General features: G+C 37.1%; 1 protein-coding gene across 3 annotated transcripts in view; it reads left to right on the plus strand.

Annotated features, from left to right (window-relative positions):
• The window catches only part of LOC105667745 (protein eva-1 homolog C), a 156,577-nt gene extending 138,522 nt beyond the window's left edge, over positions 1-18,055 (plus strand). For 2 of the 3 annotated variants that reach the window (XM_012359729.2, XM_012359727.2), the window contains exons 7-9: positions 10,293-10,535; positions 11,305-11,536; positions 11,811-18,055. In XM_012359729.2, the coding sequence (XP_012215152.1) occupies positions 10,293-10,535; positions 11,305-11,536; positions 11,811-12,039 (704 nt within the window). In that variant the 3' untranslated portion in view covers positions 12,040-18,055. The remainder of the gene's footprint in view (positions 1-10,292; positions 10,536-11,304; positions 11,537-11,810) is intronic. The other variant, XM_012359730.2, reaches the window with a different exon arrangement.
• The last annotated feature ends 5,333 nt before the right edge of the window (positions 18,056-23,388 follow it).

A 23,388-nucleotide genomic window follows, 5' to 3' on the forward strand; every position in this document is an offset into this window, starting at 1 on the left:
TAAAAGAATCTGGATAAATTCAATTCCTAAATGTATACAGCCACATCAGCTTCGAATAACAATACTCAATGTAGACAATATCCAATGTAGACAATATCCAATCTAGACAATAAAGCAATACTTAGTCGCACTAAAGCACTAGAAATAATTCACGAGATTGAATAATTAGCGGTACACGAAATTTTCATTTTGCAGCTCAAAAGCAGCTAAACCGACCCGCTCTTCTTGTCTATTGATCTTTTTTATTATTGTGCAAATTTTAACTTAGAAGTTTCCAACAATGGTTTTATTAATTATAATCAAATATTCATGAAATAAGTTACAACAATTTGTCTTTCAGTGGGCTAAATCAAGATACGAGAATAATTTTCCTTTGTTAATATATTTTACGTTTCACTCGAGAAATAGAACGAATCAATTAAATTCGAACACAATAGGAAGGTTAATTTGCAACCTTCATCTGTCCGGCGCTACAATACGAGCGTTCACCAAATTTCAGTTTCGCGAGATTCCACTGGAATCGACCGATTACGCGGAGGGCTCTGCGCCGCAAGGCCCTTGAATGGAACACGCATCCCCATTGGTGCATATAATTCAGGCTTCTAATTAAAAGCGCTCACACCTGCCCTTCCCGCTGCTTCCATCCCGCAACCGTGTAATTTCCCAGCCGCGTATACGCGGAAGCACAATGTTCGTTATTCGAGTTTTGAATTGCAACCTCGTTCGAGAACAAAAGAAATCGTGACTTTATGACGGCGGGCTTTATACGTTCCTGGAAACTATCACCGGTGCAGCAATGTCGACATAGCTTGCCACCGAAAGCAATATCCCACGCATTCCCGAACCTTATCCAATTCTATAAGGCCACCAATCTCTTTCGCTTTCTCGATCTCTCTTACATAGTTTGTCTGCTCTCCTGAAGGGAATTTTGTTTTGCACTTTCGTGATCAATGAATAAATAAACTATTCGATGATTAGTTTCATACAAATGTTTCTCTTGACATTTTTTACGTGTAATATACACGACAACTCGTGTTAATATATCATTACGTGTACCTGATTTAATATTAAAACACCACAACTCGATCTAAGGTCACTCAAAAGGTCTCGTTTATTCTTGCATAAATTTTTATTGACATTAGCTATAATCTTTAATATGCAATAGACGCACTTTTATATAAAAAACAACTGTAAATCGATTTTTTGTCTAAGATATTACGTTCTCATTTATAAAGCTCAGATATAAAGAGTATTTCGTTTTAAAAGCAAAATGTGAAAATAGGAGTCAGTCGCGCTTAGTTCTATCGGTGGTGGCATATTAAAAACGTACCGCGTTTTATGCATTTTATACGATAGCCTCTATTTATCGGCGTTCGAACTTCCGTCGTGGTCAGTTTTTCCTTTGATCAAGATTTCGCCGGGGTCTTTCTACTCGCCGTCTACGCAAAAAGGGTTGAAATAGCGATCGTCCATGGGGAAAAGGTTGCGCATCGCGTCGGTGGGGTGGAATATCGGACGCGCCGGATGTGCACCGACCGAGATTAAAGGTGAAAGGGGACGTCGAACTATCTGAGGGAAAAAAAATCTCAGATAAAGTTAACGCCATCCGATGGGCGTGCGCGATATGTGAGCGATGAAAAACTTGTGAACCTGACTTTACGTTTGACGGAGTAATCTCTATCTCTTCCCCCCCCCCCTTCCTCTTCCACCCTCTCTCCAGTAGCAAGTCAGTTCCAGTGTCGATCGTAATTGACGACACGTTTCACTTGGTCGGCTTTGCTAACTTTATTGAAGGCACCGCGGATTCTGTCACGGCACTAATTAAAGGTAATGATCAGATACCTTCGTATCCCCAAAGACATGGCTGTATCCTCGCTTGATCAGAACCGAATTAAACTTCGTTACATGTGCCTGCATATATTATATTACGCAAGAAAACGAAGAGAAAAGCAGCGCTTTGTAGAACAAATGTATTGGATGATCAATATTTTTTTTTGGATGGACGTTTTAATGGAAATTAAATTTAAAATCTCGAGCGCTCTTTTATGTTAAAAGAAAAGAAAGGGACAAACAAACACTTCACGAACGTTGTAAAAGTACATAAGTCAAACGAATATACAGAATGTACTAAGACTTTGTGAAAAGAATTCGAAGATGCATTGGAAGAACTCCTGGCGAGAAGATTATATAAATCGTGCTCCAACATCGAAGAGGAAAATCTCTGCTGGAACTTTTCTGCGTCTTACTTTCTTCAGAACGCCGTCTAAATTTGACACGTTCGATTCCAACTTGCCGGCTCAGGTGGAACAAAATATTCGCAAAGTTCTGGGCGCGGACAAGCGGCACGTCTCGTAATCTTTCGCGGTCGATTAGATCGGCGAATTTAATAATTGAGCTTCTCTTCGTCTGAGCGCCTGTACTTAACGATATCGAGCGAGAAACTGTTCGATATTAAAAATTAAGCCAAGTTAACCTGCTATCGCTATAAGCGGATCGGATTCTTTCATGCACTTTCGTAACTAAGATCGGAAATGCAAATTGCATCTCAAATCCTATTAAACGATAAGAAAATCAATAAATGCAGAACCGTGGAAACATTTTAATAACCGCAAGGACGATTCATATATGGAAATAATAATTATTCAAGTTTTAACCAAAGATATTAGATGAATATGTTGAAAATTATTCCATTTCGTTAATAAAATAAGCTGAAAAATTTTATCTATTTTATACAAGTACTTTAATACGTATAATAAAACACGTAATTTTTTATGTAATTTAGAATTTTATTTAATTTAACAAAATTGTGTTTATCTTCTCGCACGAAAGCAGCTTTCGTGTGTGAATTGTATTAAAACGCGTGAGCGTATATTAAAACTCATGAATTAATGTAGAGCCATTTGACCGCAGTTAAATTTGCGCTTAATTGCATAATATAATGACTTTTCCGCTTTATAATCAAGTTATTGTTGATTATTAGTGAATATTCAGCGACATTGACATTGTTAATGACCATTTACGATCGAAATTCAGTAGTACAACATAAATGCAGTGTAACAAACAGATATTGTGGTGTCGTTTGGTAAATGTGATGTCACGCTTTAGTGACAGTGACGAAGAAACCGTCAGAATTGTGCTGTGCCGACACAGACAAATGAGGATCAGTGCATATTTCGTCGTCGGTAAAGATAAGAAACGGCACGTTTCGCACGTTAGGCTGCAGCCATTCCCGTACATTAGCCAGCAAACAATGATAGAACTTAGTGCTGAAATTGGATGGCTTTAATCGAGTGGAATGTCTGGGGACAATCTTAAGTTATCGTGTTTCGCTGTTCCCTTGACGTAACTAATTAAGTGAATCGTGTTAGCTTACTGTAGGATGGCGCGCCTCTTGTTTCTCTAACGCGTAATCTGGAAAATTTTTAATTTTCAAAGTTATTCTTTTACATTTATAAAAGAAAAAAGCGAGAGAATGGTCTACTTTTTTCGTCACGTTACTATGTTTATATACAATTAACATTTGCTATAAAAATAAAGTGTTGAAATATTTAAATTAAATAATGTTTTGAATGAAAAAGGGAGAAGGAGAGATTGAATAAATACAACGATAATTTTTGTTAAGATCACAATAAGATTAAGGAAAGTAGGTTACCGTGACTCGTTAAATATCGTTTGCAAGCCCGCATTGGCAAGCTGTACAGTAAGAATATAATACGGCGTCAGGTAGAACAAAATCGCTTAAGTAAAAGTTACACAGCTTGATGAGAGCTTTCAGGGCACGCGGAACTTTACTCTCCTTTCTATATTTACATTTTTAACTTGCCGGCCCACCCTCGTGGACTGTGCGCCGCGGCCTTTTAACTCTGACTCCGACTAACAAAGATAAAGATTCTCTCGAACCGTCAAAATGGGATAAAATTTACTTTTATCCTCGGCTCTTTCCTCTTTCACCGCAACTAATTTCTTTAATATTTTCTGCTACAAAATTTATTTCATAGAGGATTTATTCCCAAAAATTATAATTTCTTACAACATAACTCGAAAAAGATATTTAATTTTTATAATATGGCTTTAAAAGATCGTAAATTGTTTTTTTTATGTTGTACTTTGATAGTACGTTTTTGTTACTATCAAAAAAATATTTACAGTAAAACGACACAAGTCGTAGTTTCGATAGTTTTAATTATGATAAACATTAATGACAAGATACAGAAATATAATATGGTTATATATAGTTAATATAAAATTTAAAATATAAATGTGATATATATATTTTTTATTTTATTTGAGAAATATATAAGCCATAAAATAATTTTATTATTAAAATTTGAGAATATATTATAAATTTTTTAAATTAACATTTTATCAATTTTATAAATTTTAATAATTGCAGGCGTAACAAATATCTCATATTTTTATTTTCTTTATATTTTTCTGTCGAAACCAATTTTTTTCGCGAAATACGAACGCGCAAATATGATTTTAGGTATTCAATGTGGCACACAGTTCGATAATGACATGTGACTTACATTTCCGAATGATGTAACAGAGAAATCGTCAATAGCAAAGTGAATGTCAATCATTTAATAAAGTCATGCATAGTACTTCGTAAGTTTCGAAACTGTTCTCTCATCTTCAAACTAGGTGAAGAGCTGTCGATGTAAAAGCAATTATCGAACATCTGTCACGGCATCAATACTTCCCGGGCGGCTACTTTGAAATGAGACTTTTAAGTTTGCAAAGCAAAATTGTTGATTCTCTTATCGAATTTTTATCACTGATAAACTTTGGAAACTAATTTCAAAAATAAAATTTGTCCGAAATTTTAGCAACATGTTTTACTGACACAATGAGATCTTTGATCGTATCTACTATTCATATAATACTAACTAGGGGCTGCTTCTATAATCTCAGGTAACGAGCGAGGATGAGTAAACGCTCTTTGTATCACTAAGCCTGTTTTCCACTCGGTTTTTATTACTATTACTATACTTATTGTTAGTCAAGTATATATCATAAATATAATATATGTTTATTATATCTTCAGTAAAAAGATGTCAGTTACAGTTGTTTTTTTTAGAAATCGTAAATAAAAAAGGAGAGGAATTAATACAAAGTCAGACGAGCTTTAGTTATTATATTAATGTAAAAATTGATGAAGTGATTAATTACAGTTGTAATTTTAATCAAAATCTGATTTTAGAAAAAGTTTTTTCTCGCAGTTAGAATATTGAACGTCGATATGTGAGTGTTTCGAATGAAAGAGTCATAAGTACGCTTAAAGATTGATTATGAAGAAAGAGGAATATCTTACACTTGATCTCACAAACGCGATGTGCTTTGCCGGTAGCTTCTGCGCAAACGTTGGGTCACGATTAATAGCTTGCTGTTAGTGATTGATGTTGACATTAGGACCCAGAACTGGGAGCGATATGACTATTTCGTTAGGGGTCGCCAATGATCGATTCAAAGTCAATATACTAACATCACGGTGGACCACAGGGTGTTGATTGATTGGCAACCGTCCCTTGGAATTTTAGTTGACTCGTACGGTGACAGAAATCGTGCTCCCATTTTACGAGCTTAACGCGGCACGATACTTTATTGCCTCTAAGCGTCGTTGTCTGTCCCGTTTTAGTAGCGGATTTACACTTGCGTTTTCTATCACGATTTACGAGACGTGTATTTCATTACTTCAAAATGAATTGTTAAGCTCTCTCTCTCTCTCTCTCTCTCTCTCTTTTTCTGAGACGGCGATTAAAATTAATTAAACTGTACACGTATGTATCGGTTGTTAAATAAAATGAGGTTTTATGAAGCAAAATATTAATTGGAAAAAGAACTCGTCTGCCATAAATCGGCAAAGTGATTAATATATACATTTAAAAAATTAAATTTTATAATGTTAATATTTTCTTTTTAAAAAACTAAAAGTCTTACCAACAAATAAGTTTTACTTGCAACTAGAAGAAGGGTAAGGGCGTTCGTATTATTAATTTTTCTTTAATAAGTTGTCTTTTTCTTCTAGAGAAAAACATGATAAATGTTGATGTCATACTTTGCCTGCATATATCAGATCACGACCTCGAAATTGCACATAGCACGTGATATATGTAGGTATATTACGACATCAGTTGTAAAGCGTTCAGTCTTCGCGACATGTGAACAGGTGGCAGAGTAGACGAGTCGCATGTTTCTTTCGGTCACAGTGCACGTAGCTCGCGCGACTCGTAGATGTGCAATGCGAGTAATAATTTCGCCGCGGCAGAAAGGTAGTTTTCGGGCAATGCGTTAACAAAAGTGCATAACGTTTTTACGACAGTACAAAAGAGAAATTATTTTGCCGCGGAATAAAAATGTTTACACGGTGAAAGGCAACAGCATTCATCCCTATTTTGTCCCCGATAACTTTTCGAATTTGTCACGTTTCGTTCACTGGTGCGTACGCTCGTTGCAGAATTCTACGTAAATTTCTTTTTTTTTTTTATGATAGACACATGTTTATCGCGCGCGCTGCGCGAGTGTGGAATATCTAATTTTGCGTACAGAGCGAAATTACGCTTTGCTTATACGAGAGATCGTTTACAACTGAGATAATTGAATATCGTTTTTATGTTTTGGCATGCACATGATTCGCGCTCGCAGTTTTATTCTAATATACTTTTACAATTTGATGCACGCTGCTTCGGCGCCGTTGTAATAAAAAAATTAATTCTTGGTAATACTGTCGTCCTTCCCATATATGCAGATTACATTTAACGTTGTAATATCGCAATATGTTTTGCAATATCGATTAATGTTGTTGCCGTTGGAAATTTCAATTTTAAATCGCCTTTTTTTGCAATAAAGATTATTTCTAGTGACAAATTATGAATGGTTTTTCCATACCGTTAATTAGAAAAAGTAATTTGATTTTTAATGCAATAATAGTACTTCGTTAATAAGAGCCGAAAAACGTTAAATTGCAAATGTACACACCGTTTTTACGCGCATTACATATTTTATGAAGAATAAAATATAAAACGCGCGGTATTGAAATTAAACTTTCATGGACGATCGATTGCCATCTCGAGCAATGCTCGATTTCGTTCCGATGCTCCTATAATTTAACGAAATGCTTAAAATTAGTTGACTAAGTCTCTTCTCGCTCTTTCGGGCAATTTTTTTCACTTCGCTTAAGCATACGAATACGTTCATTATTGAAATTGTTTCAATTATTACACTTCATAAAATTTATTAAATCGTTTTATTATATTGCAGCTTTAATTTGCAGATAAATGTTATTTTAATATTAATTAAAATTGTGTGTAAAATTGTGTGCCGCGTACAAAAATGCATAACACTTTTAAACTGAAATTTTAACGAAGAATCGAGCAAGAATTGTTTTTAATAACTGAAAATGAATTATGAATATTTAAAGAGCAAAGTTTATTATAAATGTTTTACTAAAATATCTTTATAGCTGTTAATTCCAAATTTACAGTTTAACGTTTTTGTTTTTTTTATATACGCTTATATGCAGATAATCACTTGGTACAGACTGATTGTACGTATCGTTACTTGTTTCATGACGCAAACAAGGTTACATAACTCTATATTTAAAGACTCACGTCAGCTGTTATCACACAGCTATTATTTGACCAACTGAGTAAATTCATCAAGAGGTGAAAAAGATAAAGTGCAGTGTAATAATTAGATACAATGCTTATATTTTGTTCGCGAAATATTTTTTATAAGACAAAGAAATGTATTAGAAAAATCAATTATTCCATAAAAACTGTAAAGTAATTAAAAAAGTAATACGAGCAACAATTGCGTACGTCTATAAAAAATGGTCTCCAAAAATTCTCGTTTTGTTCTGATTTTTGTTTTACTTATTTTTTTTCGCCATAATACTTTATAGCATTATGTCAATTTAAATTACATATACTCTGAAAATTTTGTGACTAGATGCGATTTGTTCGTAAATAGCAAAACTTGCACGACGGTATAGCAGTGAAATTCCGCGACGTCGTCGGCTAATTGTAAGCATTCCCAAGTCACTAATTAGAAAACTAGGAACTGCGAACGTTATCTCGCACGGGAGAGATAGCAAGCTTGGCGGAACAACGCGGCTGGAAGAACTAGAACCATATTGTTTGAATTATGATGTAAATAACTCGAAGCTAAGACATTACTAAGCCCCGTGGAGAAACTTCTCTCAATGAACATACTAATTTCGTATTATTTTATATACGGTATATTATTAACGTGGATACACTGAAAATATTTTAATAGCAGCGTATAAAACAGATCTAATTTATTGTGTCTGGTTTTAGATTAAACAGTTTCAACAAAACACAATGATACAATTCTAAAATATAACTAATTACACAGACGCTTTAACACATGTGGCTTTAACAAGCGTGTCTCAGCATTATAATATGCTGATTCTTTCTTGGGTTTCATTATGTCAGCAAAAACTGTTTCACGAGACCCGTCGTGTCCGAGCAATTCATCATCTTCAAGTCTGCTTGGATAAGTAGTTCTGTAACGAAGTGTATCATACGCTACAGTAAGGTAATATAACAAGTTACTTTAAAGATCTCTTAATTCTTTAGATTATATTTTACAATTAATTTTCTGGATTTACATCAGTATTTAGAAGCAGTATAGTATTCGAAAAGATCAACTAATGAATTTTCTCTTGGCCCATTTATTATAAATTTGTAGGATTTCCGAAAATCTATATATGCAGAATTTACGACGTATTTTGAATAAATCGCGTAATCGCATCGCTAAATTGGTACGATTTTTATTTATTTTTCGAAAATTTTTTTTGGTACTCGACAACAAAGACACGGACTATTTCGTCTGTATATTTTATTCCGCTTCCGCATTTCCATTTCTCATTGGCATTCAGAAATGCTAGGCGATTCTTTCCTGAAAAATAACCCGCGCGAAAGTAAATCAGGATCCGGAAGACCGTGAAGCGTTCCACGAGTACAATGTGCCATTTAAGTTCCGCGATCCGTGGAGAGACACAAGGTGAACGACTTATCGCGAGTTCCTGAGAATTTTTCTTCTCGTGTCGCAAATTCCATTCGATAAGTGCGAAAAAAATCAATGTTAACGACGTTGGAGTGACTCCATTCCTTAAATTGCAGTCTTTGCGAAAATGATGAAACTCCCGGCGACGAGAGCTGTGCTGAACAGCTTTCATATCGCTTCACTCGGTGGAGAGTATTAGGGATGTTATAATGTAATCAATCATTCGCGCTGTGGAAGTTGTTGGAAAAACATATCGTTATGCATATCGGATCGCGTTTATTTACCAAAAGTTAATGAAATATCACATGATGGCTATTATATTTTTAATTATTAGCGAATTGATTGTAGTTTAATGAATATTGCGTTTGATGCATATTTATTTTGTGAGCTCGTTGATAAATAATAAATTATAATTAAACCATGGTTTAGTAATATAAACGAATTTGTAAATCGTTGCGAAATTCTATATCATCTAGATGATAGGTTCGCAAAATTGCAATTTTAATTGTACTTTGAAACCGCTGTAAACGAGAACGATTTTCATGTGATAGATTCATTTAAATTATAACCGCAGAATACTGTCATATTGTGTGATGTTTGCTGACTTCATCATGTATTATGGATGTAACATATAGTATATTTCTCTCTATCAGACAGACATAGTTGTACGTCACTTGAATCTCGCATCAATTACTAGAGAAATAATATTGCGTTTGTGGTGCAAGATTGATCGTACTTCATGTTGTAAATAACACAGCCACTAATCGACATTGTCTCATTCATTTCTCTTGGTAAACCTCTGTTGTACAATAATTATCTAATTCGTGTCTCGTATATTTTGTACAAAATTTCCAAACTGTAAAGTTTATCGATAAAAATTAGTTTAAAATATTATCCGATGGTACGTCGCAATATTCTATTTTTTATAAATTTTTTTTTTAAATCTACCGCTGTAAAATTGCTACGTAATTCACATAAATTTTATTTTGATGCTTTTATTCACGACTCTCCGTTGAAATATCTATATAATTTTGACGAGTTTAAGATTCGATGCTTTACGCAAATAATCTCATTTTCTTCATAACAATGGAAACGCGAAAACTGAGATGAGATTCGCTTTTCCTTCGCGGCATCGAGAATTGAATTCATCAAAATTATAATACTTCCAATACTCGCTCGAATGCAAGGCTTCTGTAATTGTGAACTTTTAATTCTCCTTCCCCATGCGTCTCTCTGAATTCGTTTATTTCTCGCGTGCACAGTGGACGCGCGGTTGAACATGTTAAAGTCGCTCGGTATCGGAGTGAAAGATTTACCCTTATCACCCACGGTTATCCGGGGGAACGCGATGACGAGCGACAACGGGGTTGGTAATGCCACATCCACGCCGGGCGTCGGTGCCGCAGCTGGGAATTGTACCACTGTCGTCTACGCGTTTCCGGAGGAAGATCACTTAGTCGTGGGATACCTCAATGAGTGGATCAATGCCTATTCCTTCATAACGAGTGAGTACACCATCAGTCGAGCGTTACTTTCAGCCGGTAAACCACTGTAAAGCGCTATCGATCCCGACGACTTTTGCCAGGGTTGGATACGACAGGTAGTTTGTTCCACGAACGAGGTTGGCGAAAGATAATTTTTCCCGCAACTGCCTGATTATATATCCCGCGATACATGCATGTAAAGAGAAAGATTCTTCTTTTCGACATGTACCGATTAATTTTGGATATTTAATTTAATTTTGTCTATTAAACATTTTCTTTTAAATAATTATTATATCTTTTAGTTATATCATAAATAAGAAAAGAATAGATTTCACGTGTCTATTTGTATTCTCTCTTTCTATTTGTGTATGTGTGCATATCCAAAACTAGTCGAAACTGATCGGTGTTCTAATTTCTGAGTTTTCAGAACCCTATTGAAATGATAGATCCGGAATTATAGATGTAATCATCAATTGAACTTCCGATTGGCAAATATGAGCATTGTGTGTTTAGCGTTGCATTGTTTCTAGTAGCAGTAATTAGTCTGGCATGTTAGTCGATTTTTCCTTTCGACATCGACAGTTTCGAGTTGCATTCGAATGTCATGTTGTGCTTGTTTACGGACATATAGTCGACATAGGTTTATAATCGCACAAAAGCAGACTGTCGTGAATGGAAACCATCGATATTTGTATTGTCTATTGAGGATACGCAGGTCTGCTTTTGTCGATATTTCATGGGGAAAAAAAATACAGAATTTTCAGATGTACGTTTAACGTGATTTCCGCAGACAACCAAGAAAAGTTCTACCTCTACATTATTATATCGGTCAGCGCTGGTATCTTGCTCTTTCTGGGGTTAGTTATCGGCCGTCTGTTAGTCAGCCGACATCGTGCCAAGAGGGAGGCAAAGTTCCACGCAAATAACGAAACACTCCCGAACGGCTTCACCGACGATATTTCCGAGATCGATGCCGACATCGATCTTACGACAGCGGTCCCAGTACCAATGCAAGACACAAGGTATAATTTCTCTTCGCTTGAATAATAAGATTGCTTCAGGATGGTCTTTTTCTCACATTTAGATGTAAGACAATTTTTTGTCATTTTAAATACATGTGAAGAGTACTTGCTTTTGAGAATTAAATTCAAAGAGAGTGTTTCCGAGAGTTTTTCAATGTATTGTAACCTTAAGTGAATAATTTTCTTAGCATTCCCTTATTTTATTTTCAATTACTTTTAATTAAGGGATAACGAGGGATAATAGTTTCAAAGCACATTCCATTACCTCTTGTAGACTGCCTGAAACTCAGTTGGCCGAAAGGCTGCACGGCGAGCGTTACTATGCCGACACGAGGATACCTTTGTCGCCGACTACCATTCATGCTGCATCGATTCCTCACGCAACCAACACGGGGATGCGTGTCGATCTTGGGAACCACATGGTTGGCACGGATAATCTTCACACGATCCTTCGCACGGAGGACCCCCGAAGCATTAACAACAAAAGTTATTATTACGGCTGACAAGAGGAAGGGGTTGTCCCGCGCGAGGGACGACCCCCGTCCTTAAGTCCGGTACCGGAAGTGAGCACGCGGAAATATTGCTTTTAATTAACAAAAAGAAACGCGCATACGGCAGAGGCGTACTCGCCGTACTGAGCCGCTGTAAATTATGTTGAACTCGAACAATTTATCATTTGTTACGCCGAATTGTGTTATATAGTGACAGTGCAGCCGCAGAGTTGTTGTCAGACGCCAATGACAAGGAGTTGATATTTGTTGAAACAGCACGGTCTGTGAAAAAAAACCTGTGTAACTATAAAAATGTCGTCCGTTGCGAGATTTGCGAAAATTCTCGATCAGGAATGTACGATCCATTGTTAGTAAAAATGACGTAGGAAAGGAATGAAAAAAATTGTAGGATTACAACATTGCTTCGCTGCAATATTGTAACGAGAATATAGCAAATGTATTTGAAAAGATCGATTTGTAGATATGTTTAAGACGGCTCGAGTGATTTCTTTGAGTGGAACTGAAACGGTTCTAAGAATCATCGCAAGCATTTATGTCAAACTGTGCATTTAAGCGTCCAAAACAGTTACATTAAAAAAGAGCAAAACGCGTTATACAGTCAGGAACGTGACAAGAATTCACTGGGTGTTGTTACTCTCTTTCAAATACGAATTAACAAAAAAAAAAAAAAATAGTAGACATACATTACGTATAATATTTATTTTCTTTTTAATTATTAAGCAGTAAAAAAAATCGATGAATTAAGTTTCGTTATTTAAATAGATAGCCATATCTTCCAGTCTCTGTGTTACCGACCCTGATGCTTGTCGGCTAAGCGTTTCACTCACTGTATACCTTGTATTCACTGTATATTCGACTGTATATCCTCGACAGAATCTCTCTCACTAGGTGAAGCGAGTTCCAGGAATCATATCGATAACTTGCCGGTAACATTTTTGCCGACATCTGGAACATTTTGCAAAAACAAGTTTTTTGTAACCATCAGTGGAAGGAATCATTCGTTTCGAGAACGTCGACAATATGGAAAACAGTTCGGGGACACTGTATCAATGAGTGATATTTTATATATAATTTTGGCAATATCGAAATTTAAGTAGACAAAGTTTCTTTGAAACCTATAATGCAACCAATATTAAAAAAAAAAAAAAACCAATATTAATCGACGTTCCTTAAACCGATCGCTGCTTTTGTACTAGCTAATAATTATCGATCACCATTGCAAGAAAAGCGGCCGAATGTGATTACGCCCACACCCCGGAAAATCTCTCAATGAACTTACAGCGGTTTTGTATATCGAAGCTACGCTGCCATAGTCGCGAGATGATTTTTATAGAAAATGATATGTATGTATATCAACGCTGTAAATAGAGACGTGTAATTTAATATACAAATAAGTAAGAGAGCGAGATGGAGAGAAAGAGAAAGACAGAGTGTGCGTGTGTGTGCGTGTGCGTGTGCGTGTGCGTATGTATATGAGAAAGGAAGATTGAGAGAGAAAAGAATGCACGTAATAAGACTTAAATCGAAACGGTCGGAGATTGTAACTGAGGGTTGCCCTTCGTGCCATACAATCGATTTTGCAATCGTGCGAGAAAACGGGAGAGCGCGCGCCTGTCGAGCTTGCAAAAGCTCTCCCTCGCGGACGATCGTCAAGGATTAGTACATAATAAGCAGAGCTCGGGTTTTCCTTCCATAAGGCACATAAAACCAGTGCGGACCTCACGTGATGCGCAATCCACACTTGTCACATGTGGTCTTTCTCAGCCAGCCATTGATCGCAACACAAATAATGAGGGTTACACTACTGTTCAGTGAAATGAGAACGTTATGGAACAATCAAAGTATTAAGTAATTCGATACAGTGAGTAAATTAATTTAAATTTTATCGTTTTCCTTGATCTCATGAGTTAAATAAAACTTGAAAATGTGCGTCTATTTAAAAAGAATTTTTTTTTTGTATTTTTATAACATTGAAAGTCATATTTCTTAATTTATCTTGTATTTTTTTTTACACGTTCCAATTTTACTGAATACAGTAATATATACTTACCTACTTTGCGGCAGAAAATGAATCAAGAATTCCATTTTACGTAAGAAAAAAAATGATGATAGATTGCGTATCACGGAACTGCATCATTATTCTTTGTATCGCGAGCCGCATTAATGTAATTTCGCTCAACCGTCTATAGTATATACAACAAATCCGAGCTCCAGCAAGCCCGTTCTCGTTGTTTATTTGTACGTCGTTCGGTAAGTCGTAACTCCCCCGAACTCGCACAGTGTCGTTATGACGAATCGATCTCGCGGAGCTTCCGGCGACGCGAAGTCGCATTTTCGACACATCAGCGAGGTCGTTAACGTAATAACGCCTGCACTGATCGTTATCTTTAAGGGCTGAGCCATCAGTTAGGTAATATGTCGAAATCATCAATGCCGTAGTTTGACACGACCTCATACGAGATCGCGATCGTCAGCAACGTATATCATTTTTATGGATTGATTTTTCGCGACTACTCGCTGAGACGAAAAACATACTGTGAACGTGAATACAGATTCGTGCGAAAAAAAATACGCACATATTTTTTTCACACGATCATTAACATTTCTTTTACATATACCATTGTATACTTTCTCATTAGAGCTAACAATTTTTATCCATTTTATAATTACAATTATAATTTTTCGACATTTTATTTTTTCATCTCTGAAACAAGAATTAAAACTTTCCGTGAAGGGAACGATCAATCGACGCACGCATCTTTTTTTCCCCTTCGACATACATTTTTCATCAACAATTTTGAGATCTGTCTCTAGTCATCCATCTTTTTCAAAATTTCCTCATCCCTCTGTGTGAATGGGTGCGATAAGCCGATCATCATCCTTCGAAGAGCGAAACTATTATTGCTCACTGAAACAGATTATTCCATTCTACTATAGTAGGAATTAATATAACTTTCTAATCTTACATCTTCATAATTATTCATTTGAAACGGAGTCTCCATCGTCAAGCTATTTTTATCGAATTTTCTAATTTAAATTGCAAAATAATATTTTTTTTATTTGAATATATGCTTTTTAATTTGTGTTCTCTCACTCGTACATTGCGTCGAAACAGCACTAAACTAAAGACCACTTTCGAAAACAGCAATATCGCTAGCAAAATCGATTGGGGAGGTGACTCAATTTCCGCGTTTCTGCGATTCGAATTACTCGCAACGGTGTAACCGAACGTGTAATCGAGTACCGACTGAAAATATAATTCCCGGAGGCTATCATCGCGCTTGCCCTCGGCGAAATTCAAAAACTTTAAAACGAGTTCTTCCGCGCTCGAGATGCAATTAGGTGTCCTTGCGGCTGCGCGCGTTTTTTTAATTGGCCCGTATTAATTAAGGTTTACGTAGCGTAAAGCTGTGGAGGCCGTCATCCGGAAGAAAATCCCCTCATCAGAGAGAATGGTTCCTCTTCGTTATTATTCTTCCACTTCCCACAATGGGCAGCCCCACAAGCCGGCTCGGTTCCTTTTGTGAGGAAGCCCCCGCGCGGAATTTTAGCGACAGAGCATCTTGTATTTATGCAAATAGCACCGTGTAACATTTATACATCTTGTAGCGCGCTGGGAGCCGCGTAACATTCACTTCCGCTTTTATATTCAGCTTCGCTTTATTATTACACTCGTTATTCCCGTTTCTTTTATTTCTGTCGTGGCGCGCCAATAATACCGTTCTTCGCTCGAAGTTCGACATTTTGCTATAAATAATACGTATCATTTCCAGAATGCACCATGTTCCATTAATAACATATTGTGCGCGCTAAAGACATCGTTCATACATGTCAACGGCAGAGCGATCGATGTCGTTTTAAAGTTTGTTTTACACTACGGCGTTGGTATAACTAACGACACATTAGTTACACGCCGCGCGTACTTATTGATATTTCATTGAACGCCTGTGAAAGCGAAGAAAGAATTTCACCCGGGAATTGTCGTCTCACCGTTACCTGTTTGTAGCGGCGATGACGGCGCTCTGATAACGCTTTCGTTTATCCGTCTCTGCATTTACATGACAAAATGCAAATCGCACGCGCCGCAAGCCGTCTAAAATGCAAATTAGTTCTATGTAAATACGTTATAAGAAGGACCGGTTATACGGCCTTTAACGCCCGCCAATGCGCTCCTCTATTTTCCGAACTGCCGTCGCTGAGCGTGCACAACTCCCTCTTTCACCTGCCGGATTCCGCCAATGCATCTTTTCACGCGTTTTGCGGAGCGTCGCGCTGCCGACCGCGTTCCGGAAACCCCTCATTATCATAGCGCGACCGTAGCTCTCACCCATCATTACCATAGCGAGCTCGCGCTTTATTTATTCTCCATCGTACTCATTTAGCGGGATGAATGAATTATACCAAAGACACTTTATCGAGCGATACGATCGATCGATCGGTGGTTGAAAACCTGACGAGTAAAGCGGCGGACTGTACACGTTTCTCCTCCACTGCGAATCGACAAACGGTCGTTAAAAAAGAAAAGAGAAAAGGAAAACGGAGGTCGCATTTTATCACAAATGGAATTTGTTTACACATAATTGTGTATTATATGTATGAAACGTGCGTATAATATTGTAATGGCTCATTAATGATATAAAATATTAATAGAAGATAATGCGGCTGCATGGCGCAAGTGTTTATCATAAACACTCGTAATAAGCGTTTATTCCATGCCGCTGCTACTCTCTATTATTATCTTATGCATTACGTCTATTAACATTATTATACGTTTATGCGTCGCAATCAGCGAGTTTTGCATATACCGATATTACTGCAGTATTCGAAGTATAAACGAGACGAGCGTACCAAAAATTTTTTATGTGGAATGTTGAAAATTCAGGTTTTTTCACGGTGAAATAACAGACAAAATCCCGGTTTTGCACGGTGAAATAACAGACAAAATCGTCAACTCGCGAATTTCGCTGATTAATCTTGCGAAGCTTGATCATGCGTCTCGTCGCGCCCCTTTACCTCGTTCGGTATTAATTAGTTTATTGTCGTTAAAGTAACTTGTTCGGAGTGCCTGATATATTAACCGACGAGAAGCGTCCGCAAGTACGTACGCGCAACCCTGTCGTTATGCAAATTCGCATCTTGCGCGGATTCCTTCGCGACGGATCCGCGCGTTGAAAGCGTCGGCTTTAATACACCGCGCGCGGCGGGTACGTGTTTGTTCGCGTTATCCTGATTTATCCTTGCAAGAAAACGAGAATAAACGATGCTGTGACACGGAATAACGCGGGCAAAACGCAATTCCTCTTAGTACTTGCGCTCATTACGGGTAAGAAACTCGCGATACAGAATTTACTGTTTCAAGGATTTCCCGATTCGCCAATCGAAACGTTTTGAAATTCAAATTACTGCTCGCTGCGCGTCACATACGCCCGTATTTTACACGTATTCCTTGATTTTAGGCGACAAAGTGGCGCGCGTACGTACCGTAACGTTGCTTCGCGTTAAGTAACATGTTTTGTATGTAGACGATGGGTGGAGCAGTGTGGAGACAGTACGCGTGTTTAAAACGGAGAGCGAGAAAGTGTGCAATATTAAGACGTTTTTATTGTAAGTATAACCCGTAAGCAGACGTGTAAATATCGCTGTATTATAAATAATCGTGTACCCGTCGATTCGATTCCTTTCCGACTGCGAATCGCACGTTTTTACATTAATCGAAGAAACACGCGTTGATTTAAACGGCGACTCAATAAATTGTTACTACGAAAACAATAAATACGGTGTATGCACATGTAAGTGTGAGTTAATATTTTTGTTATAAAAGCGCAAGCGAGCGGGCGTGTGCCGTCCGCGTAGATAAATGGCCGTCGCAGAGGAAGTTTCGGCCACGCGTCATTTGTTAACATTTGGAGCGACTCTGGTTCTTGAACGTACGATTAATGTTTTCCATTTGTGTAACCATCCCTCGAATATGATTTACAATTATAATAAACAACTTATGGAAAACGCAGCCCGTACATATATTATTATTAAATCGACTTGGGTTTTTACTTCTTGAAAGAATATCGTTTATTTCGCATACTTGTATTTTCGAGTTAATGAACGTCACGTCGGTATAAAGTTTCACAACACGCGAGGGAGGATAATAAATGGAAGTGAAAAATTAGTTTTATCAGAGCTTGATCTTTTTATTATATATTACGTCATTATTTTACGAGTTATCTAAACGAATCTTATGCTAAATAGGAGAAAGAGGGTTTTTTTCCTTAGATCAATCTCAAGTGAAGAACGGCTTTTTCAGACGAAATTCGTGCTGTGATTCAATTCTGATTTCACGATCATCCTTTGAAGCCATTCTCTGAAAAAAAAAAAATTAATAATTTAACGTTGAATAAAAAATATATGAATAGAGGTCATACATTTTACATATTAAATAATTAATGTTTAAAAATTATTTCGATCTACATAATTATTTTACATTTGAAAAATCAGTTTATATACCTTTTTTGTACAACTTTGAGATTTTCTGTAAATATTTAGAAATCATAGTCGGTACAGCGCAGCAATAAATACGCGCGCGCATAATGCGTTGCGACAACAACACATGGTAATAGCTTAATACTGTTACCAGCGACTTCAGCCACAATTTAATTAGCAACTAACAGTTTAAACAACCGCACGCGGTAGTATATTATCGACTAAGGATTTAATATATTTAATTACAGACAATACTTCACAGCGTATCGTGTACCTTAATCATTTCCGCGAAACACAGATTAACAGTCCTAATTCCAACAACGTGCGAGGCGGGGTAATAAGGGACGAGCGCGTTGCACGTGGAATCCTACCACTCTCCCGGGAATACAACCGCTCGATAATAAACCGGTAGCCGTGCTTTGAACTTGTTTCGACACGTTACACATTAATTGCTTGCGAATTGCCAGGATGATTATGCGCGAAAGTTGCCGAGCGTTTCGTTAAAACTATCCCGAGATAGTGTGTGTATGTGTGTGTGTTGTGTTGTGAGGAGCGCTTTTTTTCTTGCTTGTTTCTCTGCGAGTCCGGCGCGTATTTAATTGCATCGGGAAATTTGATTGATCGATATCAGTATCTCTACGCTCCGTTGAACTCTTTGTTCTACGATGTTTCTTTAATCCTCTCGAACGAACCGACGCGATTTTTGTTGCTGCATTTTATTGCACATTTTTTTGTTAAGTGATTTATTTAAGTCCTCTTCTACGTGTTTCTCTGCTTTGCCTAACAGATTGCGCTTAACGAAACTATTGAAGAACATTTGTCTTAATTATTGTTTCTCGTTATTTTGAATGATTAAATCGCGTCGTTCGTCCAGTAGTAATCTATTACCGGATTACTAAACTACAGCAATAAAACTTTTATCGGTTGATGGAATGGATAGAGCGAGAAGCAGCCGTTTCTCGAACTTGCAGTAATTAAGATCGCAGTAATACAATCAGTCGAGTGGCGATATTTTCCGCCGGTCGATTAAGTCGACACGGCCTATGTGGCATATATTCGTCGTTTTGTATGATTGGAGATTGAGGTGGAGCCAGAAGGGCGTATTTGTACAAACTTAATTATCGACATAATAACCCTGAGTTGTCGATGTCAATTACCACGAAAGCCGAAAAGTTAATTAATCGTTCACTCGCACGTTTGTTCTTGATTGCAATAGTTGGAACATATAATTATGACATTAAAGCGCTTGATGATGAGGAACTTCAGCATTCGAAAATTAAGATTAGATGCACGATGAAGTGGATCACTTGTGATAAATAAAAAGTTTTAATTTACATCACGGTAAATATTAATTGGCTTTATGCAAGGGTGTATTCTTTGTTTTCTCTTCATTTTCTAAAAGTGTTGATTGAGAACATTGTAATCAGGGTCTCAATCGATTTTCTCATTTATTTTACAGTGAATAAAGTTAAAGATATATATATATAAGAAAGGTGAAGAAAATTCCAATTTGCAATAATTGCTGTCGCTTTTTCGAAACGTGATGCGAAACGTGACGCGATTGATCACGCGTGATGGCACGCGCACGAGGCCACAAAACGTGGAGCACGATGCAATTATGCCCTGCTATAGATGATAGAGTGAAGGTATGAAAAATGCACATGGTCGCTACACTACGTTTTGTAGACCCATAAATGCATATCTATATATTAATAATAATCGAGGGCACAACGTGCACAGTCTAACATGCCGCACGTGATCTCACAGTATTTCTTTACGGAGAGAATAAAAAGTGTATCTCTGTATTGAAAAAAAATCGAATGAGAGTAATTTGAATTGGAAATTTATTTAATCGCTCAATGACTGAAATTTGCACTCGCGTGTCAAATGCAACACCGAAAAATCGTTACTTTATTTTATATAATTAAGTTAACAGCAAGAATTCATGATATTTGGCTTAAGCATTACGCCGATGCACTTTGTTGATATTCAAATATAGCGTGAACGCAAACCTATAAAAAAAAATGAGCACGCTATGAGAGAAAGGAGAACGCAATCTAATAATGTGTTAGTAAAACATTTCCTAACGTCACGCAATTTTTACAGATCGAACGATCATGTTACCTTGAGATCGAGCGATCTTCCCGCGACGCGCATATCGGCTCTCCCTCTCGATGAATAATAACACATTATATTTATGGACAATTAATTCCGTCCGTCGCGTTATTAACGTGTCCATTCTGAATCAATTAAATGACAACCCGCGCGCTCGTGGCCCCGCCACGAAATCGAAGATGTAATTTCGATGGAAGCGATACGAGATCGGCGAGTGAGCGTTCCATGATGAATGATTCAGGAGCGCCGGAGCGCGGCGCACAGCGGTTGCGGACTCTCAATGTGCGACGATTTTTCTCTCTCCGTTTCCCGTTGATTGCTTTTCCGTTTATATAGGTAGCGACTGTCCGTCCCAGCTCCCCGTGTCACTTGTAAGAAACGGCAGAACGTCGAAGCTCTTTTCCTCACGACGGGATCCACCCTACGCCATTCGAACGATCTACGTGACGACGACGACGTTTCTCCTGCGGCGGCAATAGAAATATCACCGTGCCGTTTGCCGTCACGGTAACGTGAGTCGCGTAGTTATGTATATATTTACTCCAGACACTATAAATGATTTAAAGTTGCCGAATCAGTGACCTATATTTTACATATGTTTCCGCGACGCGATTAAATCGCGCGAATATGACCCGCATGCCATAAAATGACACCGCGGTCGTTCAAACAATTGCATGTGTCGATAACGTTACGCGTTTATTCTCGCATAAATGATGCAACAGGGGATAATAGAGCGGTCCGCTGTATAACAATAATAATTCGATAAGGGAAACAATATAAATCATCACTGAAAGCTCGACTGCATTTCGATGAATGAATCTTTATCATCTACGAATAAATATAGATCTTACGGTTTTTAACATGCTTGACGGACGCGCTTTTTCATGCTAAATCTTGTTTGAAATGTGACGTTTTATAAATTAATATTTTGGCGATTGACAAACAAACTATGAATAGTACGTATGACAAGAGATAGCATTAAATGATAGCGAAACGGATGTCTACAATGTTGTTATAATTGCCGAATTTTTCAAGTTCTTATCTCTCATCACTCATAATTCTGCTTTGTTGAGTTGTCACGTTGTTACCATTAAAAGTCGTGACTAGTCAAAAACGTTGTCACGAAAATATGATAACACGAATCTGCGTGTCGAGACCCCGAGAACGACGAATATTATATAAAGGATTACCGCGCGTTGCCGTTCGTTTCCGAAATAATTCGGTGATTATCCGCACGCTTGCGCTCGGTAAGGAAATAATTACATTGTAAGAAGAAGATGACTCGCAACGTGAGAGCAGCTCAAGCGTTACTTGCATCGCGTTATGGCAAATGCAGAGTTAGCGTAATATTTTATGAAAACACTTGACCTCATTTCGAAATCGCTAAATCACCAAAATTCTACTCGATCTTAAACGGTTCCTATTATATTTAATAGCCCTTCGCTAGATATCCGATTAATTTCGGAAACATTTTTTATTCGATTTTATATTCAGTAATTTTCCACTTTGATGCGTAAAGGAAGTAATTTTAGACAATTGAAACAAATGGCGTAACGTTATACCGAGTTTTGTACTGAATTTACTATAATGTTAGTTTACTCCTGGACAAGTGCTTTCACACTAACTGGTGATTTAAAGCGCTCCAGTTTTAAACGGAATTTCCAGTGGCCGAAGTTATGATGCAGTAAAACTTCCGACGGATCTTGAATGAAATTTTACTCGTTGCCGTAGCTTAGTTAAATATTCAAAGATTTTGTTTTATCTGCCGACTAGAGGATCAAGAAGGGTGAAGTTCTTGAGTTAAACCGAAAGCCATGGTGCGCACCTGGCATGGCCCACTTTACTTCTCTTGCAAAGTTTACATGGATTGCCTTCTTCAAGCAATCATTTTCATAACTCGATAGCAAAGGCAACGTATTGTGGTAGAACAGATTTTGTATTGATGGGTGGCTTAGTTTAGGTTACATTTCGAAGAATCTTCTCTGATATAAAATCTAAAATTTTCACAGCATTATTTATACGATTGTTTCATGCATGTTGGATTATAAAAAATATTAAAAATTATACTTTCTGTGATATCTTGTGCACAAGAGAAAAAGGATATCGGGAGAATTAAATATTTAAAAAAATTTTTTTTTTAATTGTTGAAGACGACACCCTTACTTGCTATATCCCATTTTTTTATTTAGAAAATTTATTTACGTCAAATATTTTTAAGACTTCAACGTAAAGTCTGGAACATTTTTTTTTAAATCTAGAAAATCTAGAATGGTTTAGTTAAAAAATATAAAATGTTTATGCAAGAAAGTTAATTTAAAATAGGGAAATGCATAACAAAATAAAAATTTAAATACGGAAATCATACGCTTTGAGCAATTCAATAAAATACGATGCGACGAGTCGTCAAAATCGTACTGTTCCACTTGCTATATTTACAAAAAGACGGATAAGACGACGAAGCAGATGAGACGTGGAAGGAGGCTGAAGATACTATTTGCATGGAATTACATTCAAGTTGAAATATGTCAAAAGTGTAAGTGGACCGAGTACTAGTCGCGTTCTCGGAAGTTCGCAGCACAAGAGAAGTGCACAAGAAACGGCATCTGTATTCGTGTACACTCACACAGCCGAGAAACCATATCGGATTACGCGCGCCAGCTGTAGCGATGGGAATGATACGCCCACAACCATCGATAAGGGATTTAAGAATAAGACCATTAGTATGACATATAGCTTGACACCAAAAAATAT

The sequence above is a fragment of the Linepithema humile genome, chromosome 2, assembly GCF_040581485.1.
Source record: "Linepithema humile isolate Giens D197 chromosome 2, Lhum_UNIL_v1.0, whole genome shotgun sequence".
NCBI classification, from domain to species: Eukaryota; Metazoa; Arthropoda; class Insecta; order Hymenoptera; family Formicidae; genus Linepithema; species Linepithema humile.